We start from the raw sequence: 12,102 nt of genomic DNA on the forward strand, positions 1-12,102 counted from the left end.
CGTTTGATAATCACGAAAGAGGATGTCATTTGACTCGATTTGACGTTGCGAAACTCACTAGTAATTTTGACTTCGCCCATCATAGCTCCAGTGGCGCAATTGGTTAGCGCACGGTACTTATAAGACAGTGTACGTGTGAGAGATGCCGGGGTTGTGAGTTCGAGCCTCACCTGGAGCATATTTTTTTATCGATGAGGATGACCATCAGGAAGCACTTTATCAGCTTATAATTTTGATGTGCATAAAGACTCTGCATTTTATTACCACGTAATCTGATTAATAACTATTTGTCTTTTTTTACAAATAAGATATTATTTTGTGTTTCTGGCTAGCTATGACCCAAAATCATCTGACTTACATGTCCCATACACGCGCGTCAGATCTTCCTACTCTTTCAATTCCATGTATCATGTTTAGCGCTTTTACGTTTACAATTAAATATGTATGAAATTGTATACTTCAAGAGCAGCACCGCATCTGCTTCACACGTAAATTTTATGTTCTCAGAACGTGGGATTGTTCATATTAGATGAATTTGTTGTATCATGATTTAATGCTTGTTGTAGTACTTTTAAAACAAACCGAATTTAAATAGCTTAATTATTTATCATCAACGTAAGTGGTGCCATCTACTATAACGAGAATAGTTTAAATTTGTTAATTCGTGAAAAATACGTTCATTTCAAATTCGTAATTAAATGATTTTAGACTTATGCGAATGTTATTCAAAATAATAGGGTAGATACTAAATATATGATTTTTTTAACCCAAAATAATAATTAGTTGTTTTTGTATCTTCTATGAAGAATAAAAGTACTGTATAGTAGCGCTAGCGATCTGAAGAACGTAAGTATGCCAAGGGTAGATTTGGCAGCCACCCTCGAAGCTCCAGTGGCGCAATTGGTTAGCGCACGGTACTTATAAGACAGTGTACGTGTGAGAAATGCCGGGGTTGTGAGTTCGAGCCTCACCTGGAGCATATTTTTAATATTTGAACGAAGAATTTCCACAAAATAATACTTTACAAATTCAAAGAGACCTATGTGAGTAAGCCAGTTCAGAAAGGTTCGAGAATTAATAGACTGAATGCATTTTTATAGTTTTCTGAATTATTTTCTCTTTTTTTTAAATACAATGACTCCACGTACAAACATAAGATCTTCACATTATAATAATTATAAAAATATGCTCATTTCCATTTTCTATATGTAAACAGCGCCATCTCTCGTAAATTCTTAAGTACATCTGCACTCAACTTTATTCATTCAGTACTGTTGTACTTAAGAATGTATCGTTCAAAGTTTCAAACCATAGATATATTATCCTACTGACGTTTGCAGTATCAAAGGGAGGGTATTAGAACGTGGAACGAGTAACGTGGTAGAACCAGTTTGATTACCACCACTACCAGCCCCATACCTATTTACAACGTTTTCTTGTGCCGCTTCTTCTCCATAGCGAAACACTTTCCGAAGCGGTGGTAGTTCGTTGACTTTCAAAAAGTATTCTATATGAATCAATTTTGAATAAATTTTAATGAGATTTGAATTTGAAGTTCTTGCGTGGTGTTTAGAGCGTTTGCCCACCACCACTAAGGTAGTAGACGTTGCCGTAACTGACTTCTGGTAAAACCCCCGCTTAACATGGATTTGATTACACAGGTATAAGAGCGGTGACAACTTACCGTCACGTGACCAGCATACTGGTTTGGAAGGTGGTAGAACCCTTTGTGGTTCGACTCCGGCGGCACCACCGCCACACCTATTTCTACCTAATAACAGCAGTGTTAGGCACTGCTGTGTTCCGGTTTGAAGGGTGTGGTAAGGGAGACAGACTTTTCCGAGGCGTTCCAGCATAGTCCTCAGGGGTAGCGGCGCATCTGTGGCCGACCTCAGGTAGGAATTTCTAATCCTATCTGGGTTCATTACAGATGTCCATGGGCGGCAGTAGCCACTTACCATCAGGTGGACTGCATGCTCGTCTGCTACTCTTATATTATAAAAAAAAAATACTCGTTTGCCACTTCAATATTATAAAAAAAGAGATTCAGAGCAAAAGAATAGGTAGGGAGGATTAGATTGGATTTTTTTATAATATAGGAGTAGCAGAACTGCGTGCAGTCTACCTGGTGGTAAGTGGATTAGGTATTCCTACATGAAGTCTGCCACAAATGGGCCGCATCTCCGAGGACTACGCTGGATTGCCTCGGTAAAATATGTCTCCCTTACAACACCCTTCAAACCAGAACACAGTTGCGCTTAAAGCTGCTGTTATGAAACAGAAATAGGTGTGGCGGTCGAGCCGCCGAAGTCGAAACACAAAGGGTTCTCTCACCCTGAAATCGTGAACCCTGAAACCATCGATTTCGCAGAATGCATCGTGTAGGTATTTTTTGTGAATCTATCGTAACTGGTCATACCTTTTCAATCAAACATTAGCTGCGACAGGTGTTGCTAGATATTGTGAACTACATTATTATGGGATTTCCCCGGTTACAAACCTATGTGAACACGGCTTTACCTTTTGCATTTGCATTGCACATAAATAAATCCCACCAATATAATCGAAAGTTTATTTAATTCTTACTTAAAGTATACAATATATTATTATAATTATAAATACAAGTATTGACTAAAGAAGGAATGCTCTGATGTGAAACGCATAAGTCGTAGACAGAGTAACTAAATGAGTTTCTTTACACATGGCCTTTTTTATATTTGAGCCTAACGATAAAGCAGACGTGGTACCTGATGGAAAGTGGTCAACGTCGCCTATGAACACCAGAGGAGTCGCCAATGCATCGCCGGCCTTGAAGGAGAGCTCTTTTTGCATCTTTTATGAAAAGTCATAACGCTCCGGGAAAACCTCAGAAGGAAGTTCATTCCACATTTTGCACTTTCGTTATTGTCTTAATGGTTTTTTGGCAAAGAGAAATCGGGTTAGGTGATTATACCCGGGGAGCGGCCGTGCTCTAACAATCTAAGTTCGGAGCTTGTATATATACGAGATATACAGGAAACTTCGATAACGTGATTCACAAAAGTCATGACGCCATCTCTTGACGAATAGCGGGAAGTCGCCACAGTTTAGTACTAAATATTGAATATAAAATATATTCAATTTCATTCTGAACATATAAACAGCAATAAACATATCATTCAATTTGACCAGTACACGTAGGTGTTTTTTAATTATAAACAAAATAGTACTAACTTCAATTTATCTTAGTGTTTTAAGTGGCATATATACTTTTTTATTTCCATGGTTTTTCATAAACTCTATTTGACTGATCTAATACCAGAAGAACTTGTATTAAATTTCATTTGATTACTCTGTCTATGGTATTAGAGTTGCCAGTGATAAGGGCTCACACAACGCCAGTGTTGGCAGTGGTGGGCGGCGCCGGCTGTGTGAACATGAACGAGGTGGCGTTTTGGAAGATCTGCTTCTTCACGAAGTCCGTGGTGGCAGACTTGAGGTTCTCCTTGGCTCCAAACTTGCACTTCACGTAGCAGTATAGGTTTGAGCCCGTTAGCGTTAGAGCTATGAGGACCACAAGCTGAAATATGTACAAAACAATTGAAAGATGATTATGAATAATTGTAAAACTAAAATAAGTTATCATGGACAATTAAGTTATAAATAGTATTGACAGACCCAAAACTGGTTTTTCATGGGACCCAAAATATTTTTAGGCTTATGAAAACCTACGAAATTCCCAAAAACTTAGAGATTTCAGAGACACTTATGCAAGAACTTAGACAAGTTACCTTGATTCTTTTTTATTTTATATCCAATAGGAGGACATAAATAAATATCTGTATTCAGGAAGTTAAGTGGACAAAAATGGCTGCAGATCAAACACTCTAGTATAGTGGAACATATACTATGTTTGAATGGAGCCAGATGCAGCCTATTTAACTCCTTAGGACTAAGGTGGAGTGCCTAGAATAAGTATGTGTACCTTAGTACACCCTTCGAATCAGAACACAGCAGCACTTAATACTGCTGTTAATAGTTAATAATAGGTGGGGTAGCGGTGCCCCTGGTTGAACCACAAAGAATACAAACTCCTAGAATAAAAAACCTTTGCATAGTTTTCTTGTAAAATGAGTAATTAAAAATAATTACCATCCATTTGAACTTAAGTCCAAAGAGGCAAATAACAAAGAAGCCCGACCAGAACATGGGGCAGAGGATGAGCCCCAACCAGAACAACCGGCTCTCATTTCTGTTCACCCGGTTCTGAAAATATAAAGATAAACATAGAAATTAGAATAAAAACACAAATAGGGATTTTTACTACAAATTCTAGACAGACCACTCCAACCAAACTTAAATCAAAGAGGGTTTATCGAAGGCTTTTGTGAAGTCATTAGTCACTGATTTTTATCTTATGGAAAATATTCACTTCAAATTGTGTAAAGAAAACATAATAAAACTACTTACCTGTTTCGATTCGAAGACCCAATGTGATTTGCCTTCATCATCTACATAATTCCACCATCTTAGTCCAACCAGAAGACGACCTAAAAATCAGGCTAGCCCTTAATAATTCCTTTTAATCAATTAATTATATATATGAAAATAAGGAATTATAGAAAAGTTCTCAAAAGCGAAACTTAGATTCCAACATGTATGTGAAAAATATTTGTCATAAATATTTTATTTTTACGTAATTGTATTTCCTTACCACTTATATTTTTAACAGTCCAAAAGTCAGCTGAGAGCAGTAGGATGATGAGGACAAAGCTGGCGATGAAGGACTCTGAGAACCAATCACAGAGGATGTACACCACAATGGCCGCACTCCGGAAGATCAGGTGGAAGAATACTATGTAGGGGTGACTGCAAGTTTATATAACATGTTAATGCATACATTTACAATACAGAATAACCATACAGGTTCCAAAAGTCAGGTGTTGTTGCATGAGGCACCATTTGCCTCAAAAATAGTACAATGCTTTGTCACACAATTAGTACAAGCTACCTCCCGATCGTATTTGGTGATCTCTCAGACTTTACCTTCAGTTTAAATAATCAACACAAAATAGGTCCCATATACATTCTAGGCTAAACTTTTGAGAAGAACAATTTTTTGAAGTTTTCTTATTTTGAGCAAGAAAACAGTTTTTTATAAAGAAAGAAAATTTTAGGCTCAAACAGACATTTTTATACTTACGTCTAGAGAGAGTTCCTTTTTTCAGTTATAAAATTGAACTTTGTTTACTATCAGGTATCGAAATCTTAAACATATGCTAACAACTAAACTCATATTAATTTAGTGAAAATACAAATTTTCACAAACCTTATGTTTAAACATTACATTTTGGTCTACTACTTTCTAATAAAATTTTTTTGGAACATGACACTCACATAAATTGTTTAGTGGCATTATCCTCTTCCCCAAAGCCAATGGTGTCGTCGTCGATGAGCGGCACCTGTGGCACACCTGGCTGTAATCGTGGATTAATGGGTCTAGGTCAGGCAAGCCGTGCAAAGCAACTCAATGTAACTAGCATCACAATTAGGAATGGGGCTATCCAGTAAACACAAAACATTTATATGCATGCATAGTAAAAGTAACCAGTTTTGTTGAATCAAGACTCAATTCTTTTAGGTGCTATGGACACATGAAACTCAGGCCGGAACAGAAATCCTATTTATCATTCATATGAAGTTATAACCTTTGACGGTCTGGGTTAGAATGCAGAACCTGTTGCAATCTTTGAATGTGTGATAGTATGTAACAATAAATAATAGCATGATACATTTGGGCTGGCTGGTTGCAAGCTAATTAGCTCGGGCAACAAGGCAATTTCATGAGGCCAATAATGTTAATAGAGTTAAAATATATAAACAGCATGAGAGTATTTGGTTACTTTGACTTTGTATGCCTGACATTTTTAAAAACGAAAAATAAGTAAGACACTAAATAGGATAATTACTATACTGAATCGCTAGTTCATAATTAAACCTACCTACAATATGTTTACATAATAAGTATTTATAAGTAAAGTTGCATACGCGTTTGATCAAAATATAGCGCAAATTAATGCAGTTGTTGTTAAAATAATTAATTACGAAAACTCTACGATTAAACAACATTAGACACATGAATGATAGTTAATACTAAAACATGTAAAATGAATCAAGTTTGAAGTCAATATTTAAAAATGTGTTTATGATGGCTTAAAATCAATAATTTACGAGACTTACGGTTGCAGAATTCATTTTAGAGGCTGTATTTTTCACTGATTACTTAGAAATTGTTTTCTAGTATTATTGCGAAGGGGTTAAACAATCATAACCATTTCCTTAAAAAGTTTCCAATTTCCAATCGATCTTCGTGTAATGTTTTGTCACAAAGATGACAATTGAAATGACAGTAAAAAGATGACAGCAGATCTTAATTGTCACAGATATCATACCACTCTAGATATTTTTTACAGATTGCCTATTGATACCTACGTATAACATTTTATAATAAACAATAGTTTAGCTATTATTTTTATGATTGATCGAACAAAACGACAATGTGCAACAGTACTTACACAAACGCTGCACCTATACTTTCAGATATATTTTCGTATGTTCAAATTAAGAGGAAATTTTCTTTATACTACTGAGGAAGTAAATAAGATCCCTTTTCTCGTATTTCGGTGTGGAGTGTAAAATAACATTGATGAATATTAAAATTTATAAAGATTATTATTGACTTTCGTAAATAATATTGATTTACAAATACATAAATTATTATCGTATCTCCAAATTCGGACGACAAAATTAACAAACGGTTTTGTAAATAGTTAAAGAACATAACGTAGAACTTACTATTAACGTAGATATCTTTTATTTTTATTCTTATTTACAATAATAGTAACAAAATGATCTGATGATGAAAATACGATGTTTGGTTCAACCTCAAATATTTAATTTAGCCTAACTAAATAGTGGTGCTTATTTCACATAAAGAGCGATACGATAACTAATTGATGAACTATTAACTAGTTAATAAAAACCTTAAGGGATAAGTTGAAATTCAAATGAATTCAAAGCAGTTGCTTAATGTCTATGCTGATTCTTCATCACTTTTCACTAAGAATCGGTCGAACTTCCAACTTTGGCACTGTCTGCTAAGACGCTTAAACTATTCGGGTGTTAGAGCATAACATACTAGTTTATTGGGAGGAACTATTTGAGACCGACACCCTTCTGATATAAATATTATTAAAATTTCTTCAAGACTTACAAAGTAGTTATAGATAAACCGAATGTTTTGTTTTAGAACGAATTGCGCATAACAGTGACCTTGGTGTGTACTTTTGCTTTATAGGTAATCTTTTTTACATTAAATCGATTTTCATGCAAAAGATATCGATTATACATCATAATTATTTGTAATTTTATTTTTGAAATGATAAAAGAGTCAAGAAAATCAAGTTCAAAAAAATTAAATATTCCAGAATTATATTGCGAAGGGGGAGATTACATAAATAATTTGAAATTTTAATCGTTATTCAATGTAAACTGGACTTCAATAAGATGAAATATATGTTAAAATTATAATTTGGTAGCAATAAAAGGAAGTTGTCATTGTCAGTATTCGTCAGCTGATCAGTAATCGAATTATCTCATAGCAACGTTGCGATTGCGAAAGATTGCCCTAGTCATTAAAATCGATGTGAAATCGAGTATTCAATAACAGATGGGAACTGTCAAAATTTTGCAGGAAGGCACATGCAACGCTGTTTACAAGTAGGCATCCGACGTACTCCTGTTTGCCGTCCAGCGTTTGTTTTTCGCGTGATCGGGCTCAATTTTGGATCTCGTACGATGTGTGTTCCCGCGGGTGTCGCCGTATTGTCGTGCTCGTGATCCTCGAATCGGTGTGTGACAGGTGTGTTTTGCGTAACTGGGAGAATGGGTGCTAAAGCTAGTACCGCGAACGGGGGGCAGAGTCCGCGCACCAGGACATTCTCGACCAGCTCCAGTTCGGACGTGGTGTCGGGGGGCGCGGGCTTCAGCTTGCTGCGGGCGATACCGGGCATTCAGGTGTCGAACGACCGCCAGCGGGCGAGGTCGCTGTCGTCCGTGCCGGACCTGCACGCGTCGCACGAGGCGATCGCGATCCCGCCGAACTCCCAGAGCTACGAGGCGTCGGCGGCCGCCAGCCCCGATACGGACTCCAGCTCCAACGAGGAGACGGGGCCGGTGCCGGGCACGTCGCTCGCGCTGGGCAGGGTGTACGCGGCGCACTCCTTGCCATCACACATCTGGTCTATCAATGGTAAGTTGCATACTATATATGGTACAGGAGACACTATATAAACCTGCTGTAGTACTTATATTTATTGAACGACAAGTGATAAGGAACCACAATGTTTAATTAATGCTTTATTTACATATTATATGTGCAGTATTTTTCTATTTATGTATCAAATGTCTGTATGGCACCAATTTGCCCATGTCCCTTTTTAATATAACCAAAGCCCAACTATTATGCAAACAATTAATGTGTCTAGTAGTATGTCTGTGTGAAAGACATAATCTTTACAATTAGAAATAAATTAGAATTGTTCATCACTGTATCAAAAAACAAATATGCCTGTTTACTTATTTGATTCTAGTTTGAATTAACTAGAACTGTGTTAAAACTTTTTGTAGGAATACAAAATCATTTTGAACTGAAGATGTATAGTGTGATTCCTAAAGTTATCTTTCTCTTTGTATTACAAAGGAGACCATCTTCAGAAACAAGTATAATATATGTTGTGTTAGAACAATTATGCAACTGTAAACATTGTGTTATCAATTCATCACACTATTATCATATTAAGAAACAAAGAACATTTTACAAGCGCTGTCATGGTTAATTTTGATTAATGACTACATCCAGGTACTTATAATCAACTATGAGTAACTGGTGGCGGAGATAATATGAGAAGGCATTCCAGTTTATTCCTCAGTGATAAAAATGCATTTTTGATGAACTTCAGATGGGACTCCTTTGGTGTGTTTTAGTGTGTATTTTAGTGGTATCTTTTAATTTTTAACTGTTATACTAAAACCCTATTTATGTCCCTTTAAGAAAGTCTGGAGTGTACTCCAGTACATTACTGATTGCTTAAGTTATTCAAATATAGTATGGGTAGTGAATCGGAATCATTAACTATTTCAAATTAAGTATGAATCGAGGCTCCAACTAAATAAAAGATTTACTGAGATTTATTTACTTTTAATCCCAACCTGACTTATCAATATTAAGGATCTTTAAAAATATATAAATTGAGAAAAAAACAAATTTTCAATTTTACATTTGTTATCTTATTAGACATAACATACTTATTGTAAGATTCTTGTATGAATCTAATTTGGTATTAGTTAAAGTTATAAAATTATTCCAAATAAATGATTTATACACTATATGTGTATCTTATCAATACTACCAATATATATTTTTTAAAGTACTTTGATTACCTAAAATCATAAAATAAGAGATTTATTTTTCTTAAATTGTTTCCAAATTTGTCAATATATAATCTTGGAATACATAATAATAGGTGATTTTTATTTTTTTTTAACCTTTTTAACATAAAGAAAACTTATTATGGTTTCCTCTCCTACATACTCCCCCTTGTGTGCCACAAGGGGGAGTATAACATATATTTGTAGGTGTCCATAAGGTGTGTAATATGTACCAAACCACATTTGGTTGGCATGGTTCACTATTATGGCCTAAATCCGTCGACTTTCAGAGGCGAACTATGCCCAAATGTGGGACAGTATTGGGTTAAATTCAATTAGTCAATGTTGTATAAGCTATTAAAGTGCATATAAAATTAATCAATATTCTTTATTATAAATCAGATGTACAAAAAAAACTAAAAGTTCAAAAAATATTTTCATATCACAAGAGCAATGCAACATCCTACTTGATATTGAAATATTGCTATCATATCAAAGGTCATATTTCATAAACTTAAACCCAGATTTTATAATAACATACACAAGATACAAGCACTAAACATGTCATCAAATCTTTTGTTGAGCCTGAGTGATAAGATAATAATATATTAGTTGTAAGATATGTTAATACTTTGTCATTTTGATATTTTGACGTGACTGCCCTGAGAGGGGAATGTTTTAAAGAGAGAGAGAGAGAGAATAGCAGACGTGCATGCAGTTCATGCGATGGTACATGGCTACTGGTGCGCATGGACACCTGTAATCCACCCCCGGTAACACAAAATTCCTACATGTTGGCTTGATGGATTTTAACACATATGGTGTCATTTAAATTATGTGTACTGTAAAAACCTGCCTAATATCCGTAATTCTTAATTATAAGAAACTTTTGTCTTCTGAAATTGGTATGTGTTCAGAAATTATGATTAATGCCTAGGTCTAATTTTATTCTTTATATTTTATGCCTGCAAAATTTAATCAAAAATAAAGAAATGGTACATGAATAATTTAATTTACGAAAAAGGTCGTCAGAACCAAACAATCTGTGAAATGTGTATAATTCAGCGAAAAAAAGTTAAGTTTTCACCGAGACCATACGTATTTGTTGTCGGCGAAAAAGTGTATGAGACATTTGTAATTTTTAAAAACAAATGAACTTTTTACACTGGGGGCCTTCAACTCATTCAACTTTCCGTCCCAGGCCCCTGACGACCTTATTCCGACACTGCTGCCACGGCCTGTGTCTGACACGTTCAATGTCTGTACATATAAACGAGACCTACGTAATGTGAAGACGCCAAGCAAGGTATTAATATGATAACATAATATGTAAATTCAAATATTTAGTATGTCGACCTTCACTGAACAAGAGATGACGCAATGCTATAGTGTCTCTAGTCTAGCATGGCCAAAATATTATATTTAATTATCATACTAAAGACGTATTTGTAGAAATTGTGGACGATGTATATTATATATTTTTCATTAATTCATTATGCGTGTACGCGTCAATTTCAGGAGGAGAAAATATTCAATGATCATAAAAATAGTTATAGTCATAATATCAGTTATATAATAATATTAGTAATATTTTAGTGTAGTATAGTCAGCGTAATAATTTATGCGCGTTATCAAAAACGAAATTTGATTGGCTTATGATTCATCTACCTACGAGATAAAATCTTTCGACCAAAATAAAGACGCAAAACTCGCACTTGACGAGTTTAAATGCGATGTGAATGAACTTGCAGAATCAATATTTTTAGCAGTCATTCCATTATAAGCGAATATATAATAAAGAATGAATAAAACAGAACTATATTATTCTTAATCTTCATATATGAATATGTTTATATCATTTAATATCCTTAGTGGCTGTGCTTCAAGTCAACTCTGCTAGTGTGTGTATCCGAAATATATTTCTAAGACCCTTGAGACTTGTCGAGATATCACGTGTACATGTTCGTATGAGGATTATACATAAGCGGATAAATAATTTGTTATAGGCATGCGATACTCTTTATTATTATTACGGACATGGACAAGGTTTTACTAAACATAAGCTCATATCCAATGTAGATGTTGGAATTTAGTTAAATTTCCTTTTAATCCTGGGGTTATATCTTTAATCTTAAGCTGCGACCGAATCCAATACATGATGCCGAAACTGTCCCAAAACAAACAACATCGGTAAGTGGCTACTGCCGCCAATGGACATCTGTAATCAACCCCAGATAGGATATTCCTACCTGAAGTCGGCCATCACCCCTTACGACTAAGCTCGCCGGAACACCTCGGAAAAGTATGTCTCCTTTACCACACCCTTCTAACACGTCAAAATACGTGTGGTACGTACAAAAATAAGTGTGGCGGTGGTGTCTCCGGAGTCGAACCACAAAGGGTTCTACCATCTTCTACTATTATGAACAAGTTGATACACTGTAGTATTGTAGTCATTTGACGCATCTTCACTTAAACAATTAAACGTAACAAATGGCGTTTCATTACCTCTCGCACGAAAGATCGGGTCCCATAAATCCCCGTATATCGACATCCCGCCCGCAGCGAATATACATATATTTCTATCAACGTCACGCCGCTGTCGGCTGCAGTATTTATGTTACCTGTTTCATA

The 12,102-nt window shown here is 35.4% G+C and overlaps 2 protein-coding genes and 2 non-coding genes across 5 annotated transcripts in view; 3 read left to right on the forward strand and 1 right to left on the reverse strand.

The window, feature by feature from the left end:
- The first annotated feature begins 84 nt into the window (after nt 1–84).
- On the forward strand, nt 85–178 carry TRNAI-UAU (transfer RNA isoleucine (anticodon UAU)). The gene is made up of 2 exons: nt 85–122; nt 143–178. It is a non-coding gene; the product is annotated as a tRNA-Ile (tRNA).
- Nucleotides 179–885: 707 nt separating this feature from the next.
- On the forward strand, nt 886–979 carry TRNAI-UAU (transfer RNA isoleucine (anticodon UAU)). The gene is made up of 2 exons: nt 886–923; nt 944–979. It is a non-coding gene; the product is annotated as a tRNA-Ile (tRNA).
- Nucleotides 980–2,558: 1,579 nt separating this feature from the next.
- LOC140755908 (uncharacterized Golgi apparatus membrane protein-like protein CG5021) lies at nt 2,559–6,389 on the reverse strand. Of its 2 annotated transcripts, none has more exons than XM_073091260.1 (6): nt 6,220–6,389; nt 5,377–5,441; nt 4,694–4,848; nt 4,450–4,529; nt 4,132–4,245; nt 2,559–3,559 (listed from the first exon to the last, which is right to left on the reverse strand). In XM_073091260.1, exons 1-6 carry the CDS (start codon nt 6,232–6,234, stop codon nt 3,368–3,370), a joined length of 621 nt encoding a protein of 206 aa, XP_072947361.1. In that variant the 5' UTR covers nt 6,235–6,389; the 3' UTR covers nt 2,559–3,367. The 2 variants fall into 2 exon arrangements, with proteins under 2 accessions (XP_072947361.1, XP_072947360.1); XM_073091259.1 differs by having other exon boundaries at nt 5,377–5,456; nt 6,220–6,388.
- A 1,290-nt stretch (nt 6,390–7,679) lies between these two features.
- The window catches only part of LOC140756219 (E3 ubiquitin-protein ligase znrf2), a 131,735-nt gene continuing 127,312 nt past the window's right edge, over nt 7,680–12,102 (forward strand). Inside the window, exon 1 of the mRNA XM_073091677.1 lies at nt 7,680–8,290. Coding sequence (XP_072947778.1) covers nt 7,924–8,290 — 367 coding nt within the window. The 5' untranslated portion in view covers nt 7,680–7,923. The remainder of the gene's footprint in view (nt 8,291–12,102) is intronic.

This window comes from Epargyreus clarus, unplaced genomic scaffold (genome assembly GCF_041222505.1).
Source record: "Epargyreus clarus isolate Ecla_fem2 unplaced genomic scaffold, WU_Ecla_fem_2.2 ptg000034l, whole genome shotgun sequence".
NCBI classification, from domain to species: Eukaryota; Metazoa; Arthropoda; class Insecta; order Lepidoptera; family Hesperiidae; genus Epargyreus; species Epargyreus clarus.